The following is a 20,217-nucleotide window of genomic DNA, read 5'->3' on the forward strand; positions in this document are numbered from 1 at the left end:
ATGATCTCTGGTTACTGATCCACATATCAGAGGAATTAGCTTCTCCTGACTTGCTCTATCAAAACTCATCATAAATTTGAACACCTCTATTCAGTCTCCCCTTAACTTTATCAATATTCTGTACATTGCTGTGTTTTCTGTCTATCACTGTGTATTCTGTATATTGCTGTTTATTCTCCGAATCACAGTTTAACTCTGTATATTCTGAATATTGCTATTAATTCTGTGTATCGCTGTATAGTCTGCATATTGCTGAGTATTTTGTGTATTCTGGGTATTGCTGTGTATTCCAGGGGGAGAATTTTCCCCCGTTGAGAGGGGTTGTGTGGGGGCAGGCGGGGGCGGACCTGATCGGCGCCCCCGATCAGGTCTGCCCGCCATTTTAAGTGGGCAGGCCAATTAAGGCTCGCCCACTTAAAATGTGTCTGGAAGCACTGAGCGCTCCCTGTATCACTGTGCATTCCATGTATAGCTGTGTATTCTGGGTATTGATGTGTATTCCATGTATTGCTGTGTATTCTGCGTATCACTGTGTATCCTGATATTATGAGGATGAAGCAGATGAATACACGGCTGGTGAGATGGTGCAGAAGGGAGAGCTTCAGATTCCTGGAACATTGGGACCAGTTCTGGAGAGATGGGCCCTGTACAGGCCGAATGGTTTGCATCTGAAAAGATCCGGGAACAATATCCTGGTAGTGGGTGCTTTGCTACTGCTACTGAGGAGGATTAAAACTAATTTGGTAGGGGTGTAGGAAGCAGGAAGTAATATTAGGCAGGTGAGTCATATCGCACTAGAGTAAGAAATAGTAAGGTATTAGGTTGAGTCAGAGTAAAAGGGAATGTAATAAAGTCTAAATTAGTATTATTATACATGTATGTGAATGCTCAGAGTGCAGTAAATAAAATCGCTGAGCTGCACATGCAGATAGCCACGTAGAAATATAATGCTATGGTGATAACGGAGATCTCGTTCAAAGAAGAGCAGCACTGAGTAAATAAATCTTCCTGGATACAAGGTGTTCAGGAAAGAAAGAAAGGAGGAGGGTGACAGTATTGATTCAGGAGAACATTGCAGTGCTGGAGAGAGAGGAGTCAGGAAAGGATCTATTGGTTAGTGCTTAAAGATAATAAAGGTATCACCACATTGCTGGGTGCATTCTATCAGCCACCATGTAGTGGGAACAATATAGAGGAGCCAATGTACAAGGAGATTACAGAGACGTGCAAGATTATAGAAAGTATAATGTGGATTTTAATTATCCTAATATAGACTGGTACAGTAATAGTATATAGGGCTGAAAGGGGCAAGAGTTCTTAGGGTATGTTCAGGAGAATTTTCTAGATCAGTATGTTTCCAGTCCAATGAGAAAGGAGGCATTGCTAGACCTGGATCTGGGGAATGAGATTGACCAAGTAGACCAAATGTCAGCAGGGGGAACATTTAGTGAGCAGTGATCATTGTATCATAAGGTTTAATTTGGCTGTGGAAATGGACATAAGAATATAAGAAACAGGAACAGTGGTAGGCCATTCAGCCCTTTGACCCCACTCCACCATTCTATATCATGGCTGATCTTCTACTTCAACAACACTATCCCCGTATCACTTGATGTTTTTAATATGTAGAAATCTATTGATCTCAGTCTTGAACATACTCAATGACTGAGCCTCCACAGCCCTCTGGGGCAGAGAATTCCAAAGATTCACCACCCTCTGAGTAAAGAAATTCCTCCTCATGTCAGTCCTAAATAGCCTGCCCCTTATACTAACCAGAAGCAATCCAGAGTAAAAACAATTACTGAGGGGAGGGCCAACTTCAATGGGGCGGGAATGGACCTGGCCTAGGTAAATTGGAATCAAAGATTGGCAGGCAAGACTGTAATGGAACAGTCAAGTACCTTCCCATGTGAATAAAAGATGAGTCAAACTAATACAGAGTTCCCTGGATGACAGAAGAGATAGGGACAAAGAAGAAAACCAAATAGGTGAAGATAAGAGAGAACATGAGAAGAGACTAGCAGCTAACATAAAAGAGAATCCAAAAGTCTTCTATAGTCATATGAATAGTAAAAACATGGGCGATAATGAACCTAAAAAGAGATTTACGTAAGGAGGTCTCCTCCTGAGGTTTCCAGCATCACAGATTCACCGTGATTCACTCATGATATCAGTAAATGGCTGAAGGCAGTTACAAACCCTGACAACATCCCTGCTGCAGTACTGAAGACGTGTGCTCCAGAACTTGCTGTGCCCCTAGCCAACTTGTTCCAGTACAGCTACAGCACCCAACAATGTGGAAAATTGCTCAAGTATCTCTTATACACAAAAAGCAGGACAAATTGAACCCTGCCAATTAACGCCCCCATCAGCCTATTCTCTATAATCAGCAAAGTGATGGAAGGCATTGTCGACAGTGTTATCAAACCGCACTTAGACAGCAATAACCTGCTCACTGATACTCAGTTTGGGTTCTGTCAGGGCCACTAAGCTTCTGACCTCATTACAGCCTTGGTCCAAAAAAGGACTTAAAAGCTGAACTCAAGAGGCGAGGTGAGAGTGACTGCCCTTGACATGAAGGCAGCATTTGACTGAGTTAAAGTATTAAGGAGCTCTAGCAAAACTGAAGTTAATGGGAATCAGGGGGGAAACTCTCCGCTGGTTGTCATACCTAGCACAGAGGAAGTTGTGATTGTTGGAAGTGAATCACTTCAGTCCAGGGACATCACTGAAGAAGTTCCTCAGGTTAGTGTCCTCAGCCCAATTATCTTCAGCTGCTTCATCAATGGCTTTCCTTCCATTGTAAGGTCAGAAGTGGGGATGTTCGCTGATGATTGCACAATGTTCAGCACCATTCGCAACTCCTCAGATACTGAAGATGTCCCTGTCCAAATGCAGCAAGATCTAGACAACATTCAAGCTTAGGCTGATATCCACCCCACACAAGTGCCAGGCAATAACCATCCCCAAAAAGAGGGAATCTAACCATCTTCCCTTGACATTCAATGACATTACCATCGCTGAATTACCCATGATCAACATTCTGGGGGTAACCATTGGCCAGAAACTGAACTGGACAAGCCATACAAATACTGTGGTTAGAGCAGACCAGAGGCTATTAATTCTACAGTGAGTAACTCACCTCCTGACTCCCCAAAGCCTGTCCACCATCTACAAGGAACAAGTCAGGAGCGTGATGGAATAATTTCCACTTGCCAGGCTGAAGGTGGCTCCAACAACATTCAAGAAGCTTGACACCATCCAGGACAAAGCAGCCCACTTGATTGGCACTCCATCCACAAACATTTACTCCTTCCACCACCGATGCACAGTAGCAGCAGTGTGTACCATCTACAAGGTGCACTACAGCAATTGAGCAAGACTACTTCCAACAGCACCTTCCAAACCCATGATCTCTGCCACCTAGAAGGAAAAGGGCAGCAGATGCATAGGAACACCACCACCTATAAGTTCCCCTCCAAGTCACTCACCATCCTGACTTGGAACTGCAATTGCTGCTCCTTCACTGTCGCTGGGTCAAAACCCTGGGTCTCCCTTCTATGTACTACTGCGTGTGGACCTGCACCCCACACTGCCACAGTTCAAGAAGGCAGCTCACCACCACCTTCTCAAGGGCAATTAGGGATGGGCAACAAACTCTGCCAGCAACACTCACAGCCCATGAATAAATAATAAGTAAATATGTCAGAGGGTTGATCAGAAATGAAAAAGCTATCAGTCCGAAACCGTTGAGAAGCTAGATCCACTAAAACAGAGACTACGCCAAAATAATATACAATATTTTATTCATATTCCCCTTATAAACACAGCATCAGCTCCCAGCTCCCATTAAATTAATGTTAATATTTACACACAGCTGCTGGATTAGGCAGCAGTCTGGCTGTACATTGCATTCTTGGGTCTCCACTACAAGCTACAGCAGTGTCCCATGGCACCAGTGAATAGTGAAGAATAAAAGAGTTTATTTGTGCTGATCCATTTTCTCAGGAAGGACCTGTTTCCTGCTCTTGTGCTGATTTGGCCTCTTTCTCTTCGGCCTCGATTTCCTCCGTGGTGGGGATGGAGTTTTTCTTTGGCCTTCCTTTGGGCTTTGTTGGAGCCTCATGTCCTCCTTTCAGCACCTGCATTAGAGAAATTAGTTTAAACACGGATGTCAACATCTGGGCAATCTGCAAGTGATAGCTGTGATTGAGAGGAAAGCGGGGATTACTTAAACACACTGCAGCCTAGAAATTTGATCACAACCAGCAATGGGCAGGACACACACAGCACATGTCTGTTGGTATTGACTCAGGCAGCAAGGTATATTCCTGCTGACATTTATAATGATGCAGTGGAATAAACAGCTCCATCTACGTTACTCATCGACTGTAGACCTACCCCAGTGTGGGGAGGGATATCAGGTATCTATGATGGCACTTGCAGGGAAGATGCATTCTGGCTGCAGACACCATGTAAGCATTTGTGTTGAAGAAGCGGTTGAATGAAGGAACAGCAGGCACTGAGGATCTCCAAAGCTGCCCTGGAGGCCCTGTTAGGCAGTGCAGAGGAGGACAGAGTTCTCCACCAACAGTGGGAAAAAATTGCAGAGTATGTCAATTCCAGGAGCACTGCACACAAGACATGGCTCAAGAAATGCAATGATCTAACCAGAGATGTTAAAGTAAGATGACCTCTCTTATTAACTGCTCACAACTGCACCATTTGCAGCCTCACGAATAACCCCACTGACAGCACTCAAGACTTCCTATCCACAATTCCCATTTGCTCTTAGATTCATGGCACACACTTCACTACATCTCCTTCTCCTCAAACTCACATGTTGCTATTACAGCCCTCTCTTACAATGCTTGTCTTACCTACAGACTGACACCTATTCCACCATAATAGCCACACATTCTCCCAACCCTACTCACTAACACACTCTGTTCATGCAGGAGAAGACCACATACAACATCAGGCAACAGGCTGCCAACAGAAGTGGAAGATCCCACCTGCTCTTGAAAAGAACGTGCTGGTCATCCTGGCAGCAGCAGAGTGGAGACCATCCTCACTGAAGGAGATACTGAGCAAGCTTTCTTCAAAACTAATCCTCTTTCTCCTCACTTTTCCCTCACCCACACACTCAGCATGACAAAGCTGTCAACACCTACACCTTACCCTCTGGTCTCCCTTCACACCACAAGCTAACCCTTGTCTCTCTCTTTCAGTAGCTAAGGAATTTAAAAAGCAACTAAGAGAAACAAAGGGAGATATGAAGAGAGACTGACAGCTAACATTAAAGGCAATCCATAAGTCTTCGAAAGGCTGTATGAGAGGGTGGTAAAAGGAGCAGTGAGGGGCGATTAGGGATAAACTGAGGAGGATATTGTAGAACTTCAAAATGACATAGACAGGTTGGCAGATGGAATTTAATACAGAGAAGTGTGAAGTGATTTATTTTGGTAGGAAGAATGCAGAAAGACAATACAAAGGATAAAATTCTAAAGAGGGTCGAGGTACGGAAGGATCTGGGTGTACATGTGCACAAATCATTGCAGGTGGCAGGGCAGGTTGAGAGAGTGGTTAATAAAGCAATCAATATCCTAGGATAATAGGGGCATAAAGTACAAGATCAAGGAAGTTATGTTGAATTTGTATAAAACTCTGGTTTGGCCTCAGATGAAGTATTGTGCCCAGTTCTGGACACCACACTTTAAGGAGGAAGAGAAGGCATTGGAGACAGTGCAGAAAAGATTGACGAAAATGGTTCCAGGGGTGAGGAACTTCAGTTATGTAAATAGATTGGAGAAGTTGGGATTGTTCTCCTTGGAGAAGAGAAGGTTGAGAGGAAATTTGATAGAAGTATTCAAAATCATGAGGGGTTTGGACAGAGTCGATATGGAGAAACTGTTCCCATTGGTGGAAGGATTGAGAACAAGAGGGCACAGATTTAAGGTAATTGGCAAAGGAATCAACAGTGATATGAGAAAAACCTTTTTCACGCAGTGAGTGGTTAGAATCTGGAATGCACTGCCTCAGAGTGTGGCGGAGGCTGGTTCAATCGGGGATTAGACTTTTATCTGAAAAGGAAGAATGTGCAGGGTTACAGGGGAGAAGACGGGAGAATGGCAATAGGTGAATTACTCCTTCAGAGTGCCAGCACAGACATGGCAGCCGATTGATTCTTTCTGTTCTGTAACCATACCGTGATTGTGAGTCTGTGGAGCTCCTGGAACCACTTCAGTAACACGAGACTTAACAGGAAACCAGCTTTTCTGAAGATATAGCATCACTGAATCTCACCCTGACATGCAGCGGCTCAGAGACTGGGGCCATCAGGGACCTGGGCCTGGTGTCTCATCCAGCACAAATGCACAGGAACCAGGACAAGGGAGTAAGGATATCAGCAGTGCCAGCTTGCCACAGGGAGGGTTCACTCTACAGAGAGCCCATCTACAGACTTTGAGGGCGTAGGGTCCCGCTAAAGGCTGATGTAAAACGAGAGGTGCACTGATCAGTCTGCCAATGAGCCTATACACCTCGCTCCAGCGCTCTGTACTCAAGCAGAGCCCTGAGTACTGAGGCACAGTCCCAGGGGATTAGGAGAGGCACCGCACCTCCTTTCTCAAGGGTAACTCATGCCTGCTTCCGCTTCACTCATTCCACCAGTGCCTTTTTTAGTGCCACATAACTAGTCGGGCAAGACTGCTCAGCCCACCCTGTGATGCTGCAGTCTGTGACCGGGTCCTGGAGGTCACCCACCATTGCCATGGCGTCCTCAATGGAAGCTCAACAACTTTCCACCTCTTAATCTGTAGACTTTAGGGAATATTTTCATGGGAGTACCAGATAGAGCAAGGGTCACACAAGACAAACACCAAGGGCTTGTACAAGGGTGAGTTGGGATTTTTTTTTTGTGAATGCTGACATGCATTTAATTTTTGTTCTGTATTTGTGTTGCTATTTAACTTTGCAGTGTGGTCTGGAGTGACAAAAGGCAATCAGTTGCAAGAGGAAAGGTTTGTGGACTTGTGGGACTGTAAGTGAATGGGGAATTGAGGGGCTGCCTGAGTTCAAGTCCTCATGCTCACTGGGAACATGGGTGGATGGAGGTGGTCACTGCCTCTCTTACTCTCTCCCTCCTCCTGCACTTCTTGCTGCCCATGTCATCTGTAAATCTGATTTGCAAATCAATTAGTTTCCAATAACAATGTGTCAATTAGCTGGTCAGATGAGTAACTGAGATATAAAAGCATGGGTGGGAGTGGGAATCACTGCAGGGCTCTCCATGTGTACCAATGAATATATCTCTGTGGAATCAGTGATGATTCTGACTGTGATTACTGGATTGGCTGATCCAGATTCTCACAGGATGATGAATATCTTCTTTTAAATGTCCAGTACCAATTCTAACTCATTCCCTGCTGTAGCCACAGGCTGACAACAAATAGGTTTAATTAACTACAGCGGAGAGTGGTTAATGTGGAAAATGAGTAGCCCAGAGAGGCCATGGGAGCTGACGAAGGGAGAGTAGAAGATACTTGAGAGAGAGAGAGAGAGCGTTAATGTTTGGGAGAGTCCAGGTAATCTGCAGAGTCTGTTACATAGAACTACAGAGAATATGCAGAAACTGACCATTCAGCCCACCATGCTTCCCTATCAGCTAATCCTTCTGTTATTTCCTCCCTCAGAATGCTAATCTAGTTTCCCCTTAAATGCATCTGTCATTTTCATCAGCCACTCGCTAGGGTAACATGTTCCACATTTTCATCTCCCTGAGTAAAGAGATTTCTCCTGTATTCCATGATGGATTTATTAGTGACTATGTTATATTTATGGGCCCTAGTTTTGGATACACATACGGATGGAAGCAACTTCTCTACGTCTACAATATCAAGCCCTTTAGTAATCCTAAAGACCTCTATCAGGTCACCCCTCAGCCTCCACTTTTCCACAGAGAAGAATCCCTGCCTTTTCAGTCTTCTCTAATAGATAAGCTCTCTCATGCTGGTATCACACTTTACTGCTTCTGTACTTTCCCATGTCCATCCTCCATATTGATGGAATGAAAGAGGAGATTGCCTGCAGAGCCACATTATCCCACATCCATCTCACACAGATTGACTGCACAGTCATTGCTAGAATGGACCAAACCTTCACCTCCTGGTGAGTGATGTTCATGATTCTGTAACATCGAGAAATCTCTTGCTGCCTGTAATAAACAAGTCATTGTGTCAGCTGGGATCTCCCACCACAGGGCAGGCCTCTGGGAAAGCCAGAGGGGGTTGCATACAAATCCCCTCTAAAATACACCCTCTGGGTAAATATCCTCCTGTGCCCCCCAACTGGGTGCCCACAATCCCTCCCACATCAGCAGTTCGCGAGAAATAGTTGCTGCAACTAGTTCTCTCCATCAAGAGAGAATCTAACCATCTCCCTTTGACATTCAATGGCATTACCATCACTGAATCCCCCACATCAACATCCTGGCAGTTACCATTGACCATTAACTGAACTGGACCAGCCATATAAATACTGTTGCTGCAAGACCAGGGGTGGAATTTTCCGTGCCTGCTGGCATCAGGCATGCTCGGCGGCATGAGCGGGCAATGTGGTGAGAAGGCCAGAAATCAGTGTCATGACATCATGAAACCAGTATGCGATCATCCGCTTAGCCCATCGATGGCGGGCCGCATTTCCCGCCATCAGATGTGGGAACCTCATTGTAATACATCTGCATATCATTATAAGGCCAGCCCGCTGGAATGATCCACCCCTGCTGGATCGTCCGCCTACTTCGGTATGATTGCAGGCCAACGTGTTTCACAACAGCATATATAAGGCGTGTACTTAGCGGGCCGCACTTTGAGGGGAACTTGAAGGTGAGTGCACAGTAATGTCACGCAACACTCGCCCGGGTCACCTGTTGGACTTCAAGGCTGAGGCGCGTTTGGGGGGGAGGGGGGGGGCAAGCGCTGCCCTACCCTGCGGTTGAAGGTAGTGCACAAGCACATGCTAGGTAGGAGAGAGGGAAGCAGCTACGCATGACGGAAACCTTGTGTAAAGTGACCATTCCTCTGCAGCTGAGGCAGTTCAGATGCAGATACATTGACATGCGTGGAGTTGGGTCTCTAGCTCATCTGCTCACTCAAGCAACACAGTGGCATGAAAATGCCACCTCTAAGTGCTCCAGAGCTTTTCACCCCTTGGGCACAGACTGCAAATTCATGAGCATTTTAGTGGACTGCAGAACAGTTGGACGACTGGGCACATTGTACAATCTCCTCGCTAAAGCTGGATATGGAGCAGTCACTGCTGGAGGTGCTCACAGACACTTGCAATGTTATCATCCTGGTTTGGACCAGTCTCCCCCATGGCTGAAGCTAACAGTGCAGCCTTGCTGTGCAGGTTAGGAGGATGTCTGTGCCTGAGCTGAGAGCACAGCAGGCAGTCCAGTGGGTGAAGCTGCCACCAATTGGTCAGGTGGAGTGGGCAGAGGTGGGTAGGGTTTGAGCAGCCATGCAGTGCATTAAACTCTGGCCATCCAAGTGGTGGCCAGCACTCTCTAGGATATGTAAAGGGGCCTTCAGACTTAACCAGGACAGGTTCTTGGTACACCCATACTAACCTCTCTCTTTCATCCTGCAGGGAGAGTACATCAGGATCATGGAGCCTGGTGAACTAGCTCTATGCCTGATGGCTTACAGAGAGTGAAGATGACGGAAGAGAGAGTGACTGAGGCTCCAGGTTGTGCAGAGGGAGGAGCATCAACCTCTGGGAGAAGGGGCAGCTGGGGCTCCCACACACGGCGCTGAAGAGCCACAGCGAGCCATCATTGATTGGTGCCTAGCCACACACAGGGTCTATAGATGCCTCCTTTCATTCCCACAGATGACCGACAACCAGTGTCACCAAGAATGTGCATGTCTAAGGAACTGGTCGGCCAAATCTGTCAACTACAGCAGGATTTGGTGCCACGGGAACATGGAGGGCATCCACTACCAGTGGCCATGAAAGTGACAGCGGCACTCAATTTTTACGCTAGTGGCTCCTTTCAGAGCTCCAGAGGTGGCCTCTGTGGGATATCACAAGTCTCCACCCAAAATGCATCCATCAGGTCACAGATGCCATCTTCGCAAAGGCACACAACTTTGTACATTTCACCCAGGACCAGGAGAGCCAGGATTCAAGACGGATTGGATTTGCCCAGATCTTGGGTTTCCCAGAGGTAAGGGTGCCATTGACTGCACTCATGTCGTGCACAGATCTCCATTGCAATAAGCAGTCAACTATGTCAACCGCAAGGGATTCCATTCGCTGAATGTGCAGCTCGTAGGCAACCACCGTAGACACACCCTGTAGCTCTGGGCACGGTTTCCAGGGAGTGTCCATGACTCCTACATTCTCAGTCGGTCACAGATCCTTGACATCTTTCAGGGTCCACAGATCTACCCGCAGAGGCCATGGCTGATGATACCCGTACAGGGGCCTCAGATTGCAGCAGAACGACGCTATAATGAGGCTCATGCTGCAGCTCGCAACTTGGTGGAGCAAACCTTTAGGATGCTGAAAATGAGGTCCCAGTGCCTGGACTGGTCTGGTGGAGCCCTGCAATACAGTCCACAGAGGGTGTCACGCATCGTCGTCATCTGCTGCGCCCTTTACAACCTGGCGCTGCAATGGGGAGAGGAGCTGGAGGCCTCCTCTGATGATGACGCCACTGACGGTAATGATGGTGAAGAGAGACTCGAAGGCAACGATGACGGTGGTGAGGCCCTTGCACTGGCCAGACAAGGTAGGCGCGCTCGGGAGGCTCTCATAGCTGCTAGATTTGTGGAGGATGATGCCGACATGCAGTGAGGAGACACCATAGATCCTCACACTGCAGCTGTGAACATTTGACTCCAGTCTGGCTTATGGCAGCACACATACCCTCTGCGCTAATGCTCCTGTCTTGGAGATGCAGTAGAGGCCCTAATAGTCCTCGATTGCAGGAGGATGATGACGACATTCAGTGAGGACACTTCATAAATCTTCACACAGTCTCTGAGAATGTCTGACTCCTGTCTGGCCAAGGGCAGCCCGCTTGCGCTCTGTGATCAGGGTCATATCATAGAGACACAGACATGAAACTTTAGAAGCATCTGATACTTTGTCCACCTTCAGCACCTGAGCCCTTCAGGACCACAGCATCACTGGTCACAGATGCTGAAGAGATGGGGGCCAGCCCCACCTTAAAGGTGCTGAGAGCACACAGAGAGACTGACGGAACTCTGTGACGCCTGCCCACCACATTCTGGCAGCCATGACAAACACCATCGAGGTATAGGGAACACTAATATGTCCAGGGAGTGTGAGGCTGGAGCATCACTTTGGTCTAAAAGCTGCATAAAGCACAGAAAAGGGGCCCAGGACTGAGACACCTGCCTTCATCTTGTGCAGAAAGCTTTCACATTTGAGTGACAAGAACATTGCTCATCAGAACAAGGAACCATAGGCAGGGAGGCATTCTTGGGAGTTTAATAGTGGACATTATATAAAAGTGATTAACAACCATGCCCAGGCTGTGCAACCACACTTTCTTAACTTTCCTAACTCTGCCGCTATGTCTCAGTGCTCCCCGGCCATCCACAGCAGAGGTGGAGGCAGCCTACTGACTGTGACACCCTGTCTGTGATGGCTTTGCCGGGCGTCCTCTGGATCGCTGAGACTTGGAGGGCACCAGCCTGCTTTCGGGGTCCTGCTGTGTGGCAGTGGCACCCTCCTCGGCCTGTGGAGCTGGAGCTGCTGGGGTCACAGGAAGAGGGGATTCGGATGGGCCGGACACTCCTGGAATCACCTGGATGGACGGCTCCAGGAGGTACTGGCTGGCTCCTTCCTGGCTGACTCTTTGAGGAGAAGGGGTAGCTGGAGCAAGATCTGGTTGCCCTGCACCCCTCTCGCACACATACTGTTGAAGATCAACTATGGCATCAGCGATGGAGTTAAGCTCCTGCAGCAGTGCAAGAGCAATGTCCAGGACCAAGTCTCCATGGCGGCCGCCATCCTGCCAGTGTTGACCTCGGTGCGTTGGCATGCCGACGCTATCACCTTAGCCTGATGGACTCCTCCATCGTGCCTTGCAATCTGAGGAGTGTAGTGGACATCCCTTCCTGATGTTCCCGAGCTTGCCTTTGCAGCTCCAGCAACTGTGACATCACCGAGTCCAGAGGCTCATTATCTGACTCAGACTCAGCAAATTTCTGGCCTCCAGCAGTCCTCCGAGTGCCAGGGATTTGGGAAATCCCTGCTCCCACCTGCTGTGGATCAGAAAGTGCAATGTGCTCACCAGATTGTGATCCTGAGGCTACTCTAAAGCTAGGTTCCACTGAGGTATGTGTTTCTGCTGGTGAAGGGTGTGGATGAGCGCTGTGATGGGACTTCAGGGAGGGTTTCAGCAGATTCCTCTTCTGAGTTTCCTCGGAGCTTGATTGGAGGCCCTGGGTCATGGACTCCGTCAGCTGTTTCCCAGATGTGCCTATGAAGACAAGAGAGATAATTAATGCATGGCAGTGGCCTGTGAAATAGGACACATCACTCACAGCATGGTTGTCTGATGGATGTTGCACTGCTGGATCCTCAATTGGTAGAGCAGCACCAACCTCACCATCAGCACGGGACCAGATCCTCGCCGGCCAGATGGATGGCTCTGTTTTCAAAGTCCATGTGGACCTTGACGTCAGGTATTCCTTCACCGATAAGCGACCTCTCCCTGCTGTTGTGTGCCAGCTTGTCCTGCATGGAGAGACTAAGCGGGACACCTGCCAGTCCAGGTGATAAGTATGCCTGGCATGTGTGGGTGGTGAGTGGTCCCATGGACGGGATGAGGGCAATGAAGGCGTGTGTGAGAGAGTGAATGGTGATGTCCCTTGAATCGGCAGTGAGTGATGGCCCTGTGGGTGTATGATGGGTTTGTGAGTGTGTAAGTTGAGAGTGATGAGAAGAGTGACTTACCCTGGCAGAACAGTCATTCATCCTCTTTCTGCACTGGGTAGCTGTCCTCTTTTACAGGGCATTGACGCTGATCACCACTGCCACTGCCTCCCAAGCCTCGTTGGTGATGCCACTGCCCATCCTGCAGCCAGAGCAGGGGTAGAGGACATCACGGTGTGCCTCCACGGCATCCAAAAGGCACTAGAGGGACACATTATTAAACCGAGGGGCTGCAGTTTTTTTGCCATCCTGTCTTCCGTGTGGCAGTCCTGGGCTGGAAGCACAAAGAGGTGTGCCGGCGGTTGGACTTTAAATGTGACACCCGGCGTGATGAAGTGGCGAGGTGATGGCGTGGCGGGCGAATGAGAGCCTGCCCGCCATGAAAACAGCGTGTTTCCCGGGAATGCATAATTAATGAAGCAGGTTTGGGACGATAAGGCGTGAGAAGCCGCGATTGCAGCCAGTGGGTAAAACATCGTTTTCTCTGCCCACTACTGCACTTACTGCAAATCTGGGATGATTCTGCCCCAGGTCAGAGGTTGGGAATCCTGTGGCGAGTAACTCACCTCCTGACTCCCCAAAGCCTGTCCACCATCTACAAGGCACAAGTCAGGAGTGTGATGGAATAATCTCCACTTGCCTGGATGAGTGCATCTCCAACAACAGTCAAGAAGCTTGGCACCATCCAGGGCAAAGCAGCCCACTTGATTGGCACCCCATCCATAAACATTCCCTCCCTCCAACACAAACAAACAGTGGCAGCCGTGTGTACCATCTACAAGAGGCATTGCAACACCTTCCAAACCAACTACCACCAAGAAGGACAAGGGCAGCAGATGCATGGGGACATCACCCCGTGGAAGTTCCCCTCCAAGTCACTCACAATCCTGATTTGGAAATATTTTGCCGTTTCTTCACTGTCACTGGATCAACATCCTGGAACTCCCTTCCTAACAGCACTATGGATGTACCTACACCACATGGACTGCAGCAAGATAGCAGCTCACCAATACCTTCCCAAGGGCAATTGGGGATAAGCAATAAAAACTGGCCTAGCTAGTGACACCCACATGCTGTGAAAGAATTTTTAAAAACTGCCATGGGCTCTCTCTTTTGTTTAAAATATTTTAGTGATTTTACAACAACACTGCTAAACACCAATCCAAGATCCAATTACAAACTCTGCTCAGACACATAAAGCACATGAACTGCACTCACCAACTTCTTCCACTTCATCCTTCGGTTCTGGTACCAGGTTTTCACTTGAAGCTGAGTTAATCCCAGTGATTGTGCAAGATCCAACCTGAGAAAATACACAAAGCAGAGTCATTAGAATACACAGTGAGGGGGAAATTAGAGCTCACAGTGAGGGGGAAATTAGAGCACACAGTGAGGGGGAAATTAGAGCACACAGTGAGGGGGAAATTAGAGCACACAGTGAGGGGGAAATTAGAGCACACAGTGAGGGGGTAATTAGAGCTCACAGTGAGGGGGAAATTAGAGCACACAGTGAGGGGGTAATTAGAGCTCACAGTGAGGGGGAAATTAGAGCACACAGTGAGGGGGAAATTAGAGCACACAGTGAGGGGAAAATTAGAGCACACAGTGAGGGGGTAATTAGAGCTCACAGTGAGGGGGAAATTAGAGCACACAGTGAGGGGGAAATTAGAGCACACAGTGAGGGGGAAATTAGAGCACACAGTGAGGGGGAAATTAGAGCACACAGTGAGGGGGAAATTAGAGCACACAGTGAGGGGAAAATTAGAGCACACAATGAGGGGGAAATTAGAGCACACAGTGAGGGGGAAATTAGAGCACACAGTGAGGGGGAAATTAGAGCACACAATGAGGGGGAAATTAGAGCACACAGTGAGGGGTAATTAGAACACACAATGAGGGGGCAATTAGAGCACACAGTGAGGGGGAAATTAGAGCACACAGTGAGGGGGAAATTAGAGCACACAGTGAGGGGGAAATTAGAGCACACAGTGAGGGGTAATTAGAACACACAATGAGGGGGAAATTAGAGCACACAGTGAGGGGGAAATTAGAGCACACAGTGAGCGGGAAATTAGAGCACACAGTGAGGGGTAATTAGAACACACAATGAGGGGGCAATTAGAGCACACAGTGAGGGGGAAACTAGAGCACACAGTGAGGGGTAATTAGAGCACACAGTGAGGGGGAAATTAGAGCACACAGTGAGGGGTAATTAGAGCACACAGTGGGGGGGAAATTAGAGCACACAGTGAGGGGGAAATTAGAGCACACAGTGAGGGGGAAACTAGAGCACACAGTGAGGGGGAAATTAGAGCACACAGTGAGGGGTAATTAGAGCACACAATGAGGGGGAAATTAGAGCACACAGTGAGGGGAAAATTAAAGCACACAGTGAGGGGGCAATTAGAGCACACAGTGAGGGGGAAATTAGAGCACACAGTGAGGGGGAAATTAGGGCACACAATGAGGGGGCAATTAGAGCACACAGTGAGGGGCAATTAGAACACAGTGAGGGGGAAATTAGAGCACACAGTGAGGGGGAAATTAGAGCACACAGTGAGGGGGAAATTAGAGCACACAGTGAGGGGCAATTAGAACACACAGTGAGGGGGAAATTAGAGCACACAGTGAGGGGGAAATTAGAGCACACAGTGAGGGGCAATTAGAGCACACAATGAGGGGGAAATTAGAGCACACAGTGAGGGGGAAATTAGAGCACACAGTGAGGGGGAAATTAGAGCACACAGTGAGGGGCAATTAGAGCACACAGTGAGGGGGAAATTAGAACACACAGTGAGGGGGCAATTAGAGCACACAGTGAGGGGCAATTAGAGCACACAGTGAGAGGGAAATTAAAGCACACAGTGAGGGGGAAATTACAGCACACAGTGAGGGGGAAATTACAGCACACAGTGAGGGGGCAATTAGAGCACACAATGAGGGGGCAATTAGAGCACACAGTGAGGGGCAATTAGAATACACAATGAGGGGGAAATTAGAGCACACAGTGAGGGGGCAATTAGAACACACAATGAGGGGTAATTAACATATACAGTGAGGGGGGTAAAAAGAATATTTGGTGAGGGGGTAATTAAAGTACACGGTGATGGGGCAATTAGAGTACTCATCCTCAAAAAACTCCAACAGGTTTGTCAAAAATGATTTCCTTTTCATAAATCCATGTTGACTCTGCTCTACTATTATTTTCTAAGTGTCCAGTTATCATATCCTTTATAATAGTTTCTAGCATTGTCCCTACTACTATGTTAGGCTAACTAGCCTGTAATTCCCTGTTTTCTCCCTCCCTCCTTTCTTAAATAGTGTGGTTATATTTCCTATCTTTCAATTACAGGAACTGTTCCAGAATCTATAGAATTTTAGAAGATGACCACCTTCACTATCTCTACAGCCACCTCCTTCAACACTCTGGGATGTAGATCATCAGATCCAGGAGAATTTTCAACTTTCATCCTCATTAATTTCTCCAGCACTTTTTTTTACCCTAATACTAATTTCTTTCAGATCCTTAATCTCACTCGTCTCTTGGCTCCCTAACATTTCAGGGGTTTTCTATATCCACCTCCGTGAAGACAGACACAAAATATTTACTTTTTCAGCCATTTCCTTATTCCCCGTTATAAATTCTGTCTTTGCTTGTAATGGGCCCGCATTTGTCTTTTCTAATCTTTTCCTCTTTACACTCCTATAGAAGGTTTTACAATTCATTTTTTATGTTCTTCGTGAGTTTACTTTCATATTCCATTTTCTCTTTCTTTATCAATTTCTTGGCTCTCCTTTATCCCCACAGTGAAGGGGTAATTAGAGTACATGGTGAAGGGGTAATTAGAGTACACCGTGTGAGGGTGATTAGAGTACACCGTGTGGGGGTGATTAGAGTACACCGTGTGGGGGTCATTAGAGTACACTGTGAGAGGTTAATTAGAGTTACAAGGTGAGGGGTAATTAGAGTACACAGTGAGACCTTGCTGTGTGCAAATTGATTGATTTATTTGCCTCCATAACAACAGTGTTTACATAGAGTTTTACAGCACAGAAACAGGATATTCTGCACAAATGGTCTATGTTGGTGTTTACACTCGACACAAACCTCTTCCCACCTAACTTCCTCTAGCGCCATCAACATACCCTTTCACTAATTTCTCCCTCATTTGTTTATTCAGCTTCAATTAAGGGTATCTATGTTATTTGTTATTATTATTATTATTTGTTATTGCACCTATGTTATTTGCCTCAAATACTTATGTGAAAGCAAGTTCCACATTTTAACCACTTGGAGTAAAATACTTTCTCCTGATTCCCTTTGGGTATAAGACAGTCACTAATAAATCCATAGTGCCTTGTTTTGGACACCTCCACAAGCAGAACTACCTTCTCTACAGCTGCCGCATCAAAACCTTTCATCATCTAAAGACCTCTCAAGTCACTCCTCAGCCTTCAATTTTCTAGAGAAAGCAGCCCTGGTCTGTTTAATCTTTCCTGATAATTATAACCTCTCAGTTCAGGTTTCATTCTGTCAATCTTTTTTCCACTTTCTCCATTGCTGCCATATCCTCTTAATAATTGGGAGACCTGAACTGTACAGAATACCCCAAGTGTTGTCTAACCAACATTCGATACAGGGTTAATCTAATTTTTCTGCTTTCACTTTTGGCATTCTAGAAATGAACCCCCGTGTTTAATTTACTTGCTTTTTTAGCTTTATTAACCTATTTCACTATTTTTTGTGATTTGTGCATCTTTACTTCTCAATCTGTTGTGCCTCTACCCCATTTATATTTATTTTCCAAGCAGTGTGTGGACCCCCATATGCTTCCTACCAAAATATACCACCTCCCACTTACGTTGAAATTCATTTGCCAAGTTATTTATGTACTTTGTCGCAGTTTTCCTTACTATTAACAATACCCCCTAAGTTAGTGTTATCTGCAAATTTTGAAATTATACTTCCAATTAAATTGTTTATGTAAATTGTGATTCCAACAATGGTCCCCATGAAACACTACTTCCTAACTTCCATCAGTCTGAGTAACAAGACTTAAACCCTTCTCTCTGTTTTTTTTTTGACTTGTAACCACTCTGCTACTTTTCCCTGATTCCACATATTCTGAACTTAATCAGAGTCTGTTGTGCAGTACTTTATCAAAGGCTGTTTAAAAGTCTAATTATATTGCATCTACTGTAATACCAGTGTCTACTCTTTCTGTTACTTCTTCAAATTTTTTAAAAAATCTGTGCTGACTGTACTTTACTTTATTTTCAGTTTCTAAATGTGTTTTTAAATTAAATCTTAATAAAGATTCCAGCTTCTTTACTGCCACTGACCATTAAACTAACTGGTCTATAGATCCTTGGATTTTTTCTATTTCCTTTTTAAATATAGGAATCACATAAGCTGTCTGCCAATCCTCTGGCACTATTCTCTTTTCCAAATAATTTTTATACGCATGTAACAGTGCTTCTGCTATCTCTTCCCTAACTTATTTTGATATGCGCGGATGCAATTAATCCAGACCAGGGGTGCTTTCCTATCTAACTTTGACTACTTCATCAATTATTTCCCCCCTTTTTATCCTAAATGTTTTTATATCCTTTGAGCTCTTCCTTTAATGTCACGTTCACTTTGTTATCTCCCCAAATACTGAGGCAAAGTATTATTTAACATTTTGACTCTTTTGCTGCCGTCACCTGTGTGTGTTTGATGTGCATCCATTAGTGACCCTGTCCTGATTTTTCTTTTATCTATGTGTCTGTACAATACTTTATATTTCTTGCCATAATCTTTGGTAATTTAGTTTTGTATACAAATAGTCGGTTGGCAGTGCAAAACTTGAATATTGTTGAAAAAAGAGATATTTTTTGTTGAAGTTTTTCGTCTCGCACTCATCAGGACAGTTCTCAAGAAAATTGCAATTTCAGAGGAACAACATATACTGTATGAGAAGAGAGTGCTGATTGGTCGCCAAGTGGACTCTGAGTGGTAGAGCCGTTGCCATGGAGAATGCACCAGTTGATGGTGACTGACAGTTACATGCCAAGCATTGTCTGAAATTTAAACCAGGCAGCTTTGACTCCGATTAGCCAAGGCATTGCCCTGGGGAATGAACCAGCGAATGTCTATTTTGTTTAGCCGAAATAGGCACAATGTGTGTACAGGTTCCTTCTGTCTGCAAAGAACAGGGCCCTGTGTATTAAGATATGCAACTTCCAGTACACATAAATGCCATACACTGCAAGCCTAACTGGCAATCTTAAATTGGCTGTCAGCATAATTCTTAGCACACTGAGGATTATTTAGCAAATGTTGTCCAATCACGGAATCACATCGAATGTTCCACGTGCTATAAGATTGGCCTTATTTGCAATCTCGTAAATAGGGCCCGAGCTATTTGCCTTCCATGCAAGCTTGATGCTGAAATTGGGCACATCAAAGATTCTCCAGGTTAATAGCTACCCTGATCAGATCATTTCACACTGTATATCGCGCAAACTCATGAACGTGCCCAAGGCCATCATTTTCAGTCCTGCAAAGTGCCCAGTCTACCTCAGATTAGCTTGGAATGGCAAGGTATCTCAAAAATTTCAGCAAAAAGTGAAGCTAGCTGTTTCACACTGTTACTATGCAGTACAACATGAGTGGTATTCGCCACTAACAGGATGCTGCCGTCAAGCCAAAAAGACGTTCTGCCTATCACACAATTGAGTAATATGGTAGATAAATTTCAGTGCCAGTGTGATGCCAGGTATGTAGGCCATACACCCAAAGACTGTTGGATCGTATCAAATAGCATGCCCCTTCTGCTGTTCACAATGGGCAAGGTACAGATCACGCTAAACCAGCCCGTGCTTGCAAAACTCAAAACACAGTGTCCAACATTAGATGTGATTCCGTGATTGGACAACATTTGCTAAATAATCCTCAGTGTGCTAAGAATTACGCTGACAACCAATTTAAGATTGTCAGCCAGACTCGCAGTGTAGCATATTTATGTGAACGGGAAGCTACATATATTAATGCAGAAGGCCCTGTTCTTTGCAGACAGAAAGAACAGATACACACATTGCGCCTGTGATTGGAGGAGCAGGAGCAGCAACATGGAAAAGACATGAAAGAGGGAGGCTAAGATATGGTGAATCCAGTGCAGGTAAGTAGCCCTGGCTGTGTCTGTGAAAGAGAGAGAGAGCACGAGTGTGTGTCTGTGAAAGAGAGAGAGAGAGCACGAG

The 20,217-nt window shown here is 46.1% G+C and overlaps 1 protein-coding gene across 1 annotated transcript in view; it reads right to left on the bottom strand.

The window, feature by feature from the left end:
• Window positions 1–3,789: 3,789 nt before the first annotated feature.
• barx2 (BARX homeobox 2) overlaps window positions 3,790–20,217 on the bottom strand; it is a 42,309-nt gene continuing 25,881 nt past the window's right edge. The window contains exons 3-4 of the mRNA XM_078530731.1: window positions 14,194–14,278; window positions 3,790–4,142 (exon numbers count right to left, since the gene is read on the bottom strand). Of these exons, the coding sequence (XP_078386857.1) occupies window positions 4,005–4,142; window positions 14,194–14,278 (223 nt within the window). The 3' untranslated portion in view covers window positions 3,790–4,004. The remainder of the gene's footprint in view (window positions 4,143–14,193; window positions 14,279–20,217) is intronic.

This window comes from Cetorhinus maximus, chromosome 2, assembly GCF_964194155.1.
Source record: "Cetorhinus maximus chromosome 2, sCetMax3.hap1.1, whole genome shotgun sequence".
Taxonomy (NCBI): domain Eukaryota; kingdom Metazoa; phylum Chordata; class Chondrichthyes; order Lamniformes; family Cetorhinidae; genus Cetorhinus; species Cetorhinus maximus.